Here is a 15,066-nt window from a genome sequence, read left to right on the forward strand (position 1 = left end):
TTGAAGTCAGAATATGACCATTATATCGGGTACTAGAGAGTGTGATCTGTCATGTAATGGTGTCGTAGATTTAAGTGTAAATAATAACGTGTTGATTTAGGTTCTAGACTCTATATTCGATCTATAGTACGTACAGTGGAGAGATCCCCTCATATCTTAACCGTATATAACTAAGCGTACCTAACATTATACGTGGTAGATGCTGTAGTAGGTCTATTCTTAATCCATGTTATTTGCACCACTATTCGGTCACGTAGTAAAGAAGTCTTATCCGTGTTCTCAAAATTGTAAATGATAACCGTGAGAATGAGAATAAGAACACAGCTTTGTCGAAGCAATTTTGGGTGGCTAAACGATACTTCATTATCAAATATAACTACAAAAAACAATTTGATACTCCTGTTGAGAAATCGGCTCTAAGATTCGGCCATTACTCATAAAGCTAGGCATTCTTCATTCTTAGGACTTCGTTTAAATGAGGCACAGCAGGTGTGTAGTACTGGAGAGTAAATCCGACAACCTAATTGGGAGAATAGAGGACCCCAATCAGTCATCGTAGCTCTTCAGATGCATTTGAGAGGCGAGGATTAATCATAACCAATGATCAAGATGCAAATACTACCACCATTCTTCAAGACATGAGAATTGGGGGCTTAGCTTGAATCATGTCTACTAAAGGAGTTCCCCGCTCAGAGAATATTTATGTAGAGTCCGCCGGCCTCTGCTCACTTTTTAATCGCGTGAACTGCAAAATCATAGATATTAGCTGGCCATTCATCACCTCCTTATACAATGGATCGTCTTGACATTACCTCGGGTAGTGTGTCCCTGACGTTGTATCTAGGCGTAGGCATATCTGCGATTCTACTTTCCACCCTTTTTGTCATGATCCGTTTATGGAATACCTGGGTAAAAGAAAAGACCTTTCGAATTGAAGAGTGTACGTCCGCACACAGCCTATATTAATTTTGCGCGAAGTTTTATATTAATAAGAGATGTGTTAGACTTATCCATTGTTACGATCTTACTTTTAGTCCTTGCATTGGTATTGAGGATATACGTAGTACGAGCATATATAAGCATGGCCGATCCTGGTGTGTTCAAAAACCTTTGTCAACGTCAAAATCTAATATATTTAATAGAATCAACAACACCGGAGAGAATTATATCTTTCTATTTATCTGTAATGCTGGAACCATTTTATTCCCTCTGTTGACATCACTAACTTATTCCAGATGGAAATGGGCCAAACTATAATTGCTGCGTTCCTATCATTCTTTGCCAAAGTCCCCTTATTTGTCCTTTACATTCGGCTCTTCGGATCTGTGAAATGGGTTCGGATAGCTAGCTATTATTCTATTGCCCTGGCGCTTTTACAATTCATAATAAGCTCGTCTTTACTGGGTGCCTATTGTAGTCCAATAGGAAGATATGTATTAGATGAACTTTTCATCAATAACTGTACGGTGTGGTATCCTTGTGTTGTACTGTGGAATGGAATCATTGCAGTTGTCACCGATATAATACTCTTCCTCATCCCGTTCCCAATTATCATCAAGCTACAACTTCCACGTCAGAAAAAGATAGATTTAGCAATTGTATTCATGGCTGGGATTTTGTAAGTTGAAACTAAGGATAATTCCTATACCTACCTACTGCTAACATCCACCATGACTTAGTGGAATAGCTATAGGTGGCATCTCCTTGTACTGGCGGGTGATAACTTTCAGAAACGGAACTATCCCTAGATATACTTTAATGCTCAGCACGTACGTCAAAGCAATTCCCAGAAGCCTTCCAATCCTATAACTTACATATCGTTCTAGTGCTGGGGAATGCTCTATAGCAATCATTATCAGTTGTGTGCCAGCCATCCCATCGTTCTGGACCAACCACGTCTCAAACTCGACTTTACATCTACGAATCAAATCGGTTGTAGCATCTACACTTCTTCGGAAACGCAAAGCTTCCTCGAGTAGTTATGAAAACCTTCGAGGGCATACAAGCAATGTGGCGGGCAATGACCATTGCTTGGCGGGACCGAATGACGAGAACGCCATCAAGAAGTCTCATGATATTGAATATGGCACCTCTGAAACTTGGTTAACCATTTAAAGTAAGCCGGTAAATTTCGGCCTTTGTCATTTTTTCTCCAAGAGAGCTTGTCCTAGTTCATGGTTTAATCGCCTGTATCAAGCAGTTATTCCTTTATCAAGAGCCAGGTCTAAAGTACGAATATATTTAATTTCCTAGGTGCCTAAGACAATTTAAAGACATCACCATTTAATATACCATATTTACCCCTAAAGTCCTCAGATTTTCCTTGGCACCAGATCCTAATGCAAACTCGTATACGCGACTCAATAGCTAGCACGGTCAGAAGGCACCTGCACTACATCGCCTTGCCACTTATCAGTCGCCCCTTTAATCATCTGTTTGCCAAACTTGCGCATTGTGATATAGAAATCTTGCCCATCGGGGCTTAAGACAGCCTCATCGGTAAACGGATAAGGTACAGGAACCTGAAGTCCTCTTTGGAAGCCAGGTCTCTGAAGGAGCTTATCATGCCACACCTTAACGTCGGGGAACTTGTTGACGTTAATACCACACCACTTAGCCGAGTGCGCGTAGATGAAGATTGCAACATCGGCAACTGTCAAACGATCTCCTGCCACAAAGGGAGAAGTAGACTAAAGAAAGTCAACCATATGTAAGTGGCCTTGATATCTTATCGTCACAAACAAAGCCATCATATCAAACACGGGATGTATCAGCTGTTTATCCAGCACATGATGAAGCCTTCGGCTTTCGGACGTGTAGCGCCAAGAACCATATGGCACTGTCTCACTCGAATACCGGTTGAAATGGCATGCTTGGCCCATCATAGGACCGTAACCGGCGACCTGCCATAAGAGCTATATAGGGGAAATATTAACTGATCGTTCTGCGTCGTTACCTAGATATGGACAGTGCTTACCCAGGACAGCTGCGTCCAGTACTCGGACGTGCCAACAGGATGCGAGATCTTGTGCTCCTTATCAAACTCGCTAGCGATATAGAGCAAACAGGCGGCACTTTCGAAGGCAGTCACGGAAGCACCATCGTCTTTGACGTGGATGAGTGAGGGTATACGACCATTCGGATTAATCGATGTATACCACACGATCTGAGGCTCGCCTGCGCCCAAGTCCACGTTGATATAGTTATACGGAATGCTAATAGGGCATTAGATTGTATACTTGCACAGGTTATCAGCGTCAGGGAGGGAAAATACTTACCTAAGCTCCTCAGCTGCAATAGTCAACTTATAGGGATTTACGGCCGCAAACTCGTAAATATTTAGACCTGGCTTAGGGGCCTTCTCGGGCGGAAATGTGACCATTTTTCTGGGGCCGCAAGTGATAAAGATGAACGAGATATGAAGGGGGTCTAACTTAACATAGGGACGAAAGAGGTCGCCCCTAAAGCGAAGTGATAGAGGTATTAATAAAGGAATAAATTTAAACCAAATGCCTATGGGCTTATAGGTATGAGCCTTGTTTATATAGGAAGAGGCATAGAGGGGATAGAAGAAAGGGATCGGGTAAATATCGCAATAGCATCCTAGCATACATACATATATATATATCGGTGACTACCGTACAAATAACCAATCAAGCCATATATAGTGATGACTGCAGGAAGATATTATAAACATATCAACCTATTTAATTAGGCTCTCGGACTTAACAACATGTACCGATTGATTTAACATAAGGGTAGTGTGCTTTACAAAACATTCCTAACTTCGCTTTTAAAGGAGATATGTAAGCTTAACAGCAGCCTCCTTCATTCATGAGAAAAATCCTTTATACTTGACCCAGGTCTATGTAACTCGATAAGCGCAATACACACGACCACTAGGCCTTCGCCTACTCAATTTCAAGTCGAAGCTGTGGACTACAACTCAAAGCTTTTTAAAGTTATCGAAAGGGTCGTGAAACACATGGAGGTGACCGTGGGTCGGTCTACCATCGCACAGGTTTGTTGACAGCTACTCTAGTGTACCTATGTATTATAGGTACCTAAGGTATAGGGGTTCTATGCTCAACCTAATAGCACTAAGTTTCCTACCTCAGGCGGCCATCCACCTAGATACAAAAGGAGACACTTCAAGGCATCAATCTTGACGTCCCCGTATCAAGTTGATGTCTGTGTGCCAGTACATACCTGTAAGGTAAATAAATAGTAATCATTTGCCGTAGTACCGAGTTTGTCTATTAAACACGTAATCCTTTAGGAAACTCAAAGCGCCCATTCGCTCTGCTCCCGTACTAATATGCAACTCAAAGTAGAAATTTTTTCACATGGCCAAAGTCAGTAATGTCGCCATTCATCATAGCGTTATAACTTTTACTCTTCTACGACCATATAAGGCACTCCACCCCCAAGATGTCCAGATTCTCTTCTACCTTTTCCCTCATACTTTGTCCGAAGCTAAGATGGATCCCTTAAAATCCGGAGCAGAGCGCGGCTATCCTCTTAATGGCCCGACAAAGCAAATTTCCTTCATCTCAATCTCACCTCCATCACTCCCATCACTTCATTAGCATGCCAAACTCCTCATCACCCCTCTGTTTAAGTCTATCACCCCCCCTTCCATCAAACATCTACACTGCAGTCATCTCCACCCCATTCCCTCTTAGCCCCCCTCCCAGTCTACGCGTCTTCTTCGAGACCCTGCTTAGAGCAAGGAGATCAATGAAAACAAATGGACATCAAAAATTGTGCGAATGCATCCCGACCTTGTATTGGGCACAAGGCCGGTAGCCCAGGGGCACGATGTGCAATGGCTCCCTGGGGAAGAAGTAATTCTTGAGCTGCCTCTTCCATCGCTCCAACACCATGAAGAAGAAAAGAAAAGAAAGGAGAATTCGGTGGGAAGACTGCTGGGTTATTATAGTATTAGGAACGAGAACCCTTGAGGCCGCTCGACAGGATAAGAGGAAGTCGTGGGGACATAAGTGTTGATGGAGGAAAGGAGATTTGGGCAATGATGACGCAGTGCTGGGTTTTGGTTGCATATAAACCGAAAGATCGTACGAGGGGAACAGGGAGAGATGGAAGGTGACTGTCCGAACATCGCACGAAACTAGGGAATACAAACGGGTGGAAGAGGGTAGGAGGAAGAGCGACGAGGGATTATTTACGTCATGGGAATTCACGAGGCAAGTTATACTTCATAAATTGAAAGTTCTTGCTCTATACTACAGTCGTGGACTAATAGCGGGAAGGTACGTGACAAAATATCACCTTGAGACAGGCAGGTTCAGTGAGATGAGGTGTTATAGAGTTCAATGGCTTGATGTTCCAGGTTCACAAGAGATTTGCACCTACTAAGAGTCAAGCAACATACAAGCTTGAGCCTGCCTAATCTACCTGTTGTAAGTTTGGGCTCCAAAGACGACGGAAGTAATCATGTAAAATATACGACATGAGGAATTAAGTCAATGTCGATCCTCAAGATGCAGGTGCCTAATACCCCAACGGATATAATACAAATCCGAAGTTCCCATAAATCTATTAGTACCTATGGACCTGTGATAGATACATGTTTCATAAAATACCCTTAACCTTAATGTGCCACTCAGCGGAGAGGATAGACTATATGCACTTACATTTCGCAATATAAACACCCACTAGCATAAATATATTTCGGCATCTTAACATCCCGGGCTATAGAAATCCGCTAAGGAGGTATTAGAACTTACATAACTCCCATCTCGGGTTATGAATATCCGCGACATTGTCAATGACAATCGTAAAGATAGTGTCATATAAGTGCTACGAACCCAGCATTGCGCCCAGGTTAAGAGGTTTAGACGGAATTAATATCTCCGAGTTGCTATGTTGACGCAATACCCAACAAATATACGATGTCGTTTGATATAAACATGTTGTAATCATACGGCGACAGAGAAGGGAGAGTTTAGCTGTAGAATAAGTCTTCACTCGAATATCAACCATTCTAATCTGTCACGATTTTACAATGGCGTCAAAGATTCTTGTCGTGCTTACCTCTCATAACAAGCTGGGCGACTCTGACTAGTCTACTGGATGGTACTTGGTAAGTAATGTCCAAGTCCTATACAAGCCCCTTACGCAATTAGACTACATGGTCAACAAACAGAATAATAAATGCTAAATAACCATAGCCCGAATTCGCTCACCCCTGGGACGTCTTCCATGCCACCAACGCCGAGATAACCGTAGCCTCATCCTTAGGCGGCACTCCCCCCGTCGACCCAGGCTCCGTTGAACGCTCCCAGAACGACCCCTTCTCCGCCACCTTCTTCGCCGAACAAAAGGCTCTCTGGATAAACACCCCCAAGATTTCCTCCCTCCTCGGCCAAGCCGACCACTTCGACGCCATATTCTTCCCCGGCGGCCACGGGCCCATGTACGACCTGGCCACCAACAGCGCCTCGCAGCAGCTAATCGCCGAGTTCTGGGGCAAGGGCAAGGTGGTAGCCGCGATGTGCCACGGGCCCGCCGCGCTAGTCAACGTGAAGTTGGCGGACGGGAGTTTCTTGCTTAGTGGGAACAGGGTCACTGGGTTTTCGAACCAGGAGGAAGAAATCGCCCAGTTAACGTCGCTAATGCCGTTTTTGCTCGAGACGGAGCTGGATAAGAGTAGCGCGGGGAACTTTGTCAAGACGAATGCCCCGTTTGCCAAGAAGGTTGTTGTTGAGGGGAGGTTGATTACGGGGCAGAATCTTGATAGTACTAGGGGAGGTTGTTAAGGCTTTGGGATTATAATGACCCCTATCTAGTAGTTGTTATTAGGATAGGGGGACGATATATGATCCAGTGTTATTAAATTTGGATCGAGTTAGTTACTCATTCCTAGCTTGGTGCCCTCAACTCTGGATCGAATAATACAACCCGAAAATCCCAACTCTAGGAATAGAGCTATAGAGATGCTACTAACCCCTAACTATAAGTACCTATAAATATTGGCCCAAAATTTTGAGCCAATGCTAATTCCTGTATCTTCAACCGGCGATCTGAAGGACAAAAGCGATTTCATTTCACTTCCATACTGTTATCCATGTCTCCCGATGTATTCTCTTGAACACACTTACACAACATACCAGGCTTATATTCAAGCGAATCTCAAAGGTTTAGTGAATCATCACTTTATTCGACTTCCTAAGTAGGCAGTCTAGCTACGGGAACCTCCGGGCCTCCCTGACATAACCAGCCCCGCAGAGGCACATTTTGTAATGACTTAGTTTTCTTCATAGAAGACATCAACATCACATATCTCCCATCCCCTAGCCACTATCATCCACCTTCGTCGTCCTCCAGCTAGACCTTGGCTAACTCATAGGCGTATCAACGTCGACAAACCCCCATTGCCAACCCTGATCCAGCTCTCCCCCTAATACCGATACCAGGCGTGCTCATCATCCCGGATTGTGCCGCTGAAATGAAGAGAAGGTACCAAAGTTGCCAGTTGGCTCTTTTCCAAGGCTGGTTGGAAAGAGGTTGAAGACGCCACGACGGTCTAACAGCCAATATCGTCCAATATAAGAACGATCTGTTGACCCCCGTGACGGCAATAGCAAAAGATGCTACGCAAGGCCAACGGGTGCTGACCATACGCAGCCTCAAAGCTAATTGGGAGAATAAAACTCATCCCAAAACTAGAAATTATCGACAAGAAATTACCAGATTATCCCGATCTGAGCAGTATGTAGTAACTACGTCCAAATAAAACTGGAGTAATGCTCCACCGGGGTCGGTGCTTTAGATTTTCGACGAAAAACGACGAAATGAACATGGGGTAGTCAGAAGTGAAAATAAGGGAAATGCAGAAAAGACCAAAGGGTTGAAATGTATCAAGTGTAAAGCAAAGAGTCGCAAGCGAGTGTCGAGAAGATTAAATCATTCCCAAGTTCATCAAGGTTCGTCAAAGTCGAGGATCTGTAGTTCGAGGTAACTGATGAACCATAGTCCAATAGAGATACTCATATAATTCAGGTGAATACTTAGTATAACCAATATCATATCGAGTAGTTGTGGTTCCCATTCAAGTTGATTTGTCTGGTGTTCAAAGCGTCACACCTTAATATGCTTGACCTGGAACGGGTTTCCTGCCAACAGGTGCCTGAGGAGGGCCCCTGTATTGCTGTTGGGGAGCACCACCATTAGGATTCATCGGACTAGGTCCCGGTGGGGTCATCCTTCGCTGCTGTCTCGATCCCGGGGACTGAGGTCCCGGGCTCATCCGACCATTCGAAGGAGAAGCCGGACGGCTTTCATACGGACTCATACGTCCAGTTGCGGGGGACTGAGGTCGCATAGAGGCTGGCGATTGGGGACGACCTGCCATAGGATACATAGGTGATTGTGGGCGGCTGCCAGGAGTCATAGCTCTTTGTCCAGGAGGGTAGTTTGGGCCTGGACCGCGTGGCCCACGCGGACTAGGAATAACAGGCGGGCCGGGACGAGCTCCTGGGGGTCCACCGGCTGGACGGGGCTTCACGGGTCGAGTTGACAAGCAAGTCCTAGGGACGACTCCCTGCTGCGAACGGTCGAGGCGGATGCAAAGAGACTGGTCAGGTTAGCTACTATTACGTCACAATGCACTTTTTGAAAACTTACCCAGCCATCGTCATACTCATGCAAGAGCCTAACCAGTTGACCAGCTTTCAGGTCCATTTCATCCTCTAGAGTCCGGTTGAAGTCCAGTTGGACACGGTGAACGGCCGTCGATGGGGGGCCGCCAGCTGCTGAAATAGCCGCCGCACTTCGGGAAGGACCAGGCGATTGACCGGGAGCAACAGAATGAACGCTGAATTCGGTTCCGGCTGGACTGGGAGGTCCAGAAAGAACGGTAAGGTCGAGAGGCGCAGGAGCTTCCTTTCGAGTGGAAGCCTTTCGGGTCAGGGCGGTGCCTGCAGCAGCAGCGCCTAGAGTAGCTGCACCGGCAGTTGGTGAAGATCTAGGAGGCGAGTTCGTGGTTTGAGCAACGCCAACAACGTTCTCTGGGTTGTCAAAAGGATTTGTTGGCTGCTCAGTGGGCGTATAAGCACGTTCCGCATTGTTGCCGAAGGGATTCTCGGGGTTGTTAGCACCGCTAGAGCCAGGTCGTTCCCAAAGAGAGCGATTAGCACTCTCAGGCTTTAAGGCTGCTCCACCAGTTGCAAGTGCGAGAGCAGCTCCCTTGCTTGATCGTCGTTCGCCGAAAGTGGGCATGAATTCGGCCGTCACAGGCCTTAGACTAAGCTGGGGTGCGGTAGCGCTGGTTTGGGTCGAGAGAATTGACACGCGGCGATTACTCATATTGGCCTTCTCATCCTCGATCTCCTTTTGCTCAAGCTGCTTCTTGCGCCTGGCGAATAAGAACCAGATAAGTAGACCGACCACCAGAACACCGCCAAGGACTCCAATTGCGATACCCGCTTTCGCTGCGCCGCTGGTGTCAGGGACTGAGGAATCTGCGGTAGCCGTCGGAGAGGAAGTGGCTGCGGCGTCCGTCGCGGCAATTTGAGATGTGTCGACGTTCTTAGTTGCTTTCGTAAGCGTCGTGGGAGTGCTGGTAGCGATAGCTAGTGTCGAATGCTCACTAATATCAACGGAGGAAGTGCCCATAATCGACCCAGGCAGGACTTCGGTAGCCGACTTCTCAGCGCCCTTCGTAGCCGAGGCTGGGTTCTCTGCCTTGGCGATCGAAGCTGCCGCTGTCGTGGTTTGGTCCTTTACTGGTGAGCTGGTTGGTTTCGCCTGTACAACTGGGGTTGGTGTCACTATAGGCGTAGTCTCGGGAGCATCTTCATCTTGACCTAAAGTTCTATATCCACCGACTGGGCCATCGAAGGTTTTTGGCAGAGTCTGGTATACAGTCTTTACAACTGTGGATTGCTCGGCAGCCTTTGCCTGTACAGTAGGCGTCTGCTTGAAAGGATTGAAGTCGTTGGCAATACTCTCAACGCCACCGACGAATTCATCCCAGCCGTTATTGCCTTGCCTTCTATGAAGGTGGTTATGACGGTGACCCGACATCATGAATAGTTAGTTTTTCCAGAACACTAGAAACGTTATATTACTCCTATAAAAAGCCAAGTCGTATGTTCGACCACATTCAGCCTTAGAGATAAGTAGGTCGCGCCGCAGAGACGTAAGTATAATCGAGTTGTGATTATAAGTGCGATGCAGTAATCGTTATGCAATCGTGCTAATCTCGGATTTAAAAAAAGAATGTAATCCACGTAGTGTTATGTTGGTTGTAATGCGACTCGGTATTGGCGGTAGTGGCGTAATTTACACTGTCGTGCTCTTGTTTACCGCGGAGGCAAGCGTCGAGATCGCGATTCGTGGGGTAACGAAGGTGTAAAACCTCGATAAAACCGAGAAGCTACGGTTTGAAATGAATGTAATTGAGAAAGGATCCAACGAAAGAAACCCAATTCTCGTGAAGAGAGGGGGAAGAGACCGTGTGTCTGGGTTGCGACGTACGAGGACGGTGAGGAAGGGAAAGGAAAGAATGAGAGAGGGAGGAGAGAGAGGATGAATTGGAATAGTGAAGCGCCAGTGGGAGAAGCGAATCCGGGATTGGCCAGCTGCCAACCTCTAGCGCGTTTCCCGTCCAAGGGTACAAAGATACTCCGGATAATACAAAGCACTTGCACTGGCTGGTGGTTCTTAGTGTCTTTTGCTTCCCTGTAATTCAAGACCTCAAACGGTAGCAACCGTTGCTTATCACCTGTAACCTTGGAAGCAGTGTTTCTAAACACATACAATTGTACAAAGTACATACTACATACCTCATACAAGAGCCGGGACTTGTATAGATAGTTCTTCTCGAATTATTATTGGAATAGGGTTTCCTTCCCGGCTATTCTTGGGTGGTTGCATGAACATGCAGTCTATCATATCATTATATTCACAAACGGGAATGCATTATATCAATTTAGTATCCATCCATCTAATTTGGTGATTGTTTCTCCGTTTACTCTTTTCAGGTTGTTACCTAGGGGTACCTAATCTATGTAAACTTCTGTCAATACTGAGCCAGCTCACAAATACCTACATAATAGACATTACATATTTACGTGTTTACTTCGACTTTAGGTATGTACCTACCTATCTAGCCTAACAGCCTAACAGCCTAACACATATAATACGAACAACGCCACTCGTATTGTCCTGTGCGCTTAAGATCGTATCTTCCCCAGGTAGTCGATTCACTTGCGCCAAAATCCAACGAGCTGTAAAAGTTGGGCTGCAGTCAGCACCAAACATCCTTCATCCAAAGTTATGGCTGAATGGATCTTCTCATCCTTGCAATCACCCCCCAATCCCCAATTGATCATCTCATCTCTTCCAATGGACGAATGTTGATCATTTTCGGTCTTTCTTACTGGCCCGCATGGTCCAAGCTCCCCTGCAGTAGTCAGGCACAGAAGCGCCACTTTCAGGAACAGGTGAATTTTGATTGGATAAAACATTTAAACCTGCATATTAGGCGAAATTTGTGTAGCCAGGGATCTGCCAGGGGCAAGCATCCTCCATTAAATATCCATTGGTTAGCATGAAAGCAATAAAAAACCGCTGCCAGGCGCCGCAGGCATAGAACTACAGTACGCCCTTTGTAATAATGTTATTTAGCAGACCCTTATTAGTATTTAATAGGGGTCTTTTATATATATATAAGGGAATACAAAATGTAATAATGCTTATATATATTATTATATATATAGTTAAGGTTTATAAAAATTCGGTATTTATATATAACTTTATTAATATAATAAAATTTAAATTAATTATTATAATTTTTTTACTATTATATACTTTTATTTATAAAATAAATATATTTTATATATTTTTTTAAATATATTATAAAGTTATTCTTAATCTTTTAAACCTAATAATTTTATAAATTTATAATATTTTTTTTATTTAAAAATTTAATAAATTTATTAATTAAATTTTTTTTTTTATTAATATATTATATTATAATATGGTTAGTTTTTATTTTTTATTTTATATAATAATAGTTTTTTTATATATATTATTTTTAATAATTTACTACTAATTTTTTTAATTAATTAATTATTATTATATTATTATATAATAATATAATTAATTTTTTAAATATATACTTTAATTTTTTTAAAAAATTATAAATTTATACCGTATTAATAATAATAATAATAAATATAATATATTTAAATTTCTTTAAATTTTTAATAATAATTACTTATAATTTAAATAATTATAATATAAATATTTTAGCTATAAAAAATATATAACTAATAATTAATTTCTTAATAATTAGGTTTAAAACATAATTAATGTTTATCATACTATATAATCTAATTTTATTAAATTTATAATATAAATAATTTTTATTAAATATATAATATTATATATATTATTTTATTATATTATATAAATATTTTATTACTTTTTTAATTTTTATTATATATTTTATTATAAAATTATTTATAAACCATATTTAAATTAATATAATAAAATTAATATTAAATTTTATTAAATAAATTAAAAAATTTATTTTACCTATTAAAAATATATATTTAAATATTTTATTTATATTTATATAATTATTTATATTATAAAAAATTATATTTTTTTACGCTTTTAAATTAAAAGATATTATAATTTTTTTTGTTTTTTTTAATACTATATTTTAAAAAAAAATTTTAATATATTACTTTTAATTACAGTAAATATTATTAATAAAAATAAATCTTATAATCTTTATTTTTAAAAATTAATTAGTATTACCTAAATTAATAATAAAAATATTTTTTTAAACATTATTTATTAATATTTTTAATTATTTAAAATTAAATTTAAATAATAAAAAATTATTAATATAAAAAATTATTATATTTTTTATTTTTTTATTAATATAAATAATATTATTAATTTTTATTAATATATATCTTAATTTTTTTAATATTATTTAAACTTTTTTTTACTATATAATATTAAACTATTTTAACCTATATAATAAATTTATTAATTTAATAATTTTTAATTTATTAAAATTATATTTATTTTTTTTATTTAAATATACGTTAAAATATTTTTTTAAAAATAAGAAAAATTTTATAAAAATATTTTCTTTTAAATTTTTATTAAAATATATTATTATAAAATTAATTTATATAATATACCAATTTAAAATTATAATTAATATTATTAATATCTTTTATAAAACTGTTTTAATTATTATAATTTTTATTTTATTATAATTTATACTTTTATATTATATAAAATCTTATATATAAATATATATTTTAAATTTATTTAATAATTTATTAAATAAAAATTTTTTTTTTAATATTTATTTAAAATTTATTTAATAATTATATATAATTTTATATAATAATATAAAATTAAATATATTTTATTATAAATTTTTTTAAATTTTTTTATAAATAATTTTAAATTATTTATCCTATTTAAAATTTATTTTTATTTTTTTTAATATAAATTTATTATTATTTATTTAAAATATTTTATATTATTTTATAAAATTAATAAAATATTTTTAAATAAAATTATTTATTTATATTTCTTTATATTTCTTTATATTTTTTTAAAAAATTATTTATAAATTCTTTTTTATTATAAATAATAACATTAATATATTAATTTTTAAAATTAAAATAATTATTTAATTTATTTTTTTAATTAAAAATTATTATAAAAAAATTATTTATTTTATTTAATATTTTATAAACGTAAAAATTTAATATAAATTTTTTAAAATATCCACATTTATACTTAATTTAACCTTTTTTTTTATCGGTAATATTTTTATTAATAATATTATTATTTTTATTTTTTACGTTAATTTTAAATATTTTAATTACTTTTTTATAATATAAATATTTTTATATATAATTTAATAAAAATTTAATAACGTTTTTTAAATTAAAGGTTTTATTATTATTTTTAATATATTTATAAAAAATAATATATAATATAATAAAAAACTTTTTTTTTTTAAATATTTATATTATAAAATTATATTTTTTTTAATAATTTAAAAATATAATCTTTATATTTTTTTTATTAAATTTTTTAATTATTATAATTTAATAATTTAAATTAATTAATATAATATAATAATTTTTAAAAATTTAAAAATAAACATTATAAAATTTATAATTTTTTTTAAATTTTAAATATAATTTATATCTTTTTATAAATATAATATTTTTTTAATTTAATATTTTAATTTTATTAATAATATATATAATTATTAATAATATATAATTTTAAAAATAAATAAATATTTTTATTATAATATATATAATTTTAATTTTATTTTATAAAAAATATATATTTCTTTTTATTATTTTATTTTAATATTAATTATAAAATAAAAATTAAATTAATTTAATTTTTTTTTTTCAATAAAAAATTTTTAAATAATTTATTCTAAATTTTTATTTATTATTAATTTAAAAAATTTTAACTTATTTTTTAAAACTATTAAATAAATTAAATAAAATTTAAAATATTTTATATAATTAAATAAAATATTTTATAAAAATTTTAATAATTTTATTTTTTATTTTATACACTATAAATTATTATTATATATTTTTATTATTTATAATTATTATAAAATATTTATTATTTTTAATTAAAATAAATTATAAAATATTAAGATTATATTATATAATTTTATTAATATAATTTATTTATTTTTAAAATTTTTTAAAAAATATTTTTATAATTTTTATTTAATTATATATAAAATAAAATTTTTTTTTAATAATTTCTTTATTAATATTTATATTTATAAATTTATTAATAATTTATTTTATTTTTTTTATATTAAAGTAATATAATCTTTAATATTAAAAAATTAATTTATTTTTTATTTTATTTAATAATTTAAATAATATTTTATAAATTTAAACAATTTTTTTTAATTTTTTATTATTAATATTTATATTTATTTTTAATTTATATTTTTATTAATAAAAATATATTAAAATTTAAAATTTAAATTTATTATATTTTTATAACAAAAAA

At 36.3% G+C, this 15,066-nt stretch overlaps 3 protein-coding genes across 3 annotated transcripts; 1 reads left to right on the forward strand and 2 right to left on the reverse strand.

Moving 5' to 3' along the window:
• Window positions 1–2,360: 2,360 nt before the first annotated feature.
• On the reverse strand, window positions 2,361–3,382 carry GL218_03936 (Glutathione S-transferase 2; the record flags this gene model as incomplete). The annotated part of the gene is made up of 3 exons (XM_033580516.1): window positions 2,361–2,690; window positions 2,978–3,215; window positions 3,279–3,382. The coding sequence occupies 3 exons, from the start codon at window positions 3,380–3,382 to the stop codon at window positions 2,361–2,363; spliced, it is 672 nt and encodes a 223-aa protein (XP_033437397.1).
• A 2,714-nt stretch (window positions 3,383–6,096) lies between these two features.
• GL218_03937 (uncharacterized protein) lies at window positions 6,097–6,782 on the forward strand (the record flags this gene model as incomplete). Its single annotated transcript, XM_033580517.1, has 2 exons — window positions 6,097–6,099; window positions 6,195–6,782. 2 exons carry the CDS (start codon window positions 6,097–6,099, stop codon window positions 6,780–6,782), a joined length of 591 nt encoding a protein of 196 aa, XP_033437324.1.
• Window positions 6,783–8,110: 1,328 nt separating this feature from the next.
• Window positions 8,111–10,050, reverse strand: GL218_03938 (SH3 domain protein; the record flags this gene model as incomplete). Its single annotated transcript, XM_033580518.1, has 2 exons — window positions 8,111–8,599; window positions 8,650–10,050. The coding sequence occupies 2 exons, from the start codon at window positions 10,048–10,050 to the stop codon at window positions 8,111–8,113; spliced, it is 1,890 nt and encodes a 629-aa protein (XP_033437321.1).
• Between the last annotated feature and the right edge of the window lie 5,016 nt (window positions 10,051–15,066).

Source organism: Daldinia childiae (genome assembly GCF_008694065.1).
Source record: "Daldinia childiae strain JS-1345 chromosome Unknown Scaffold3, whole genome shotgun sequence".
Lineage (NCBI taxonomy): Eukaryota > Fungi > Ascomycota > Sordariomycetes > Xylariales > Hypoxylaceae > Daldinia > Daldinia childiae.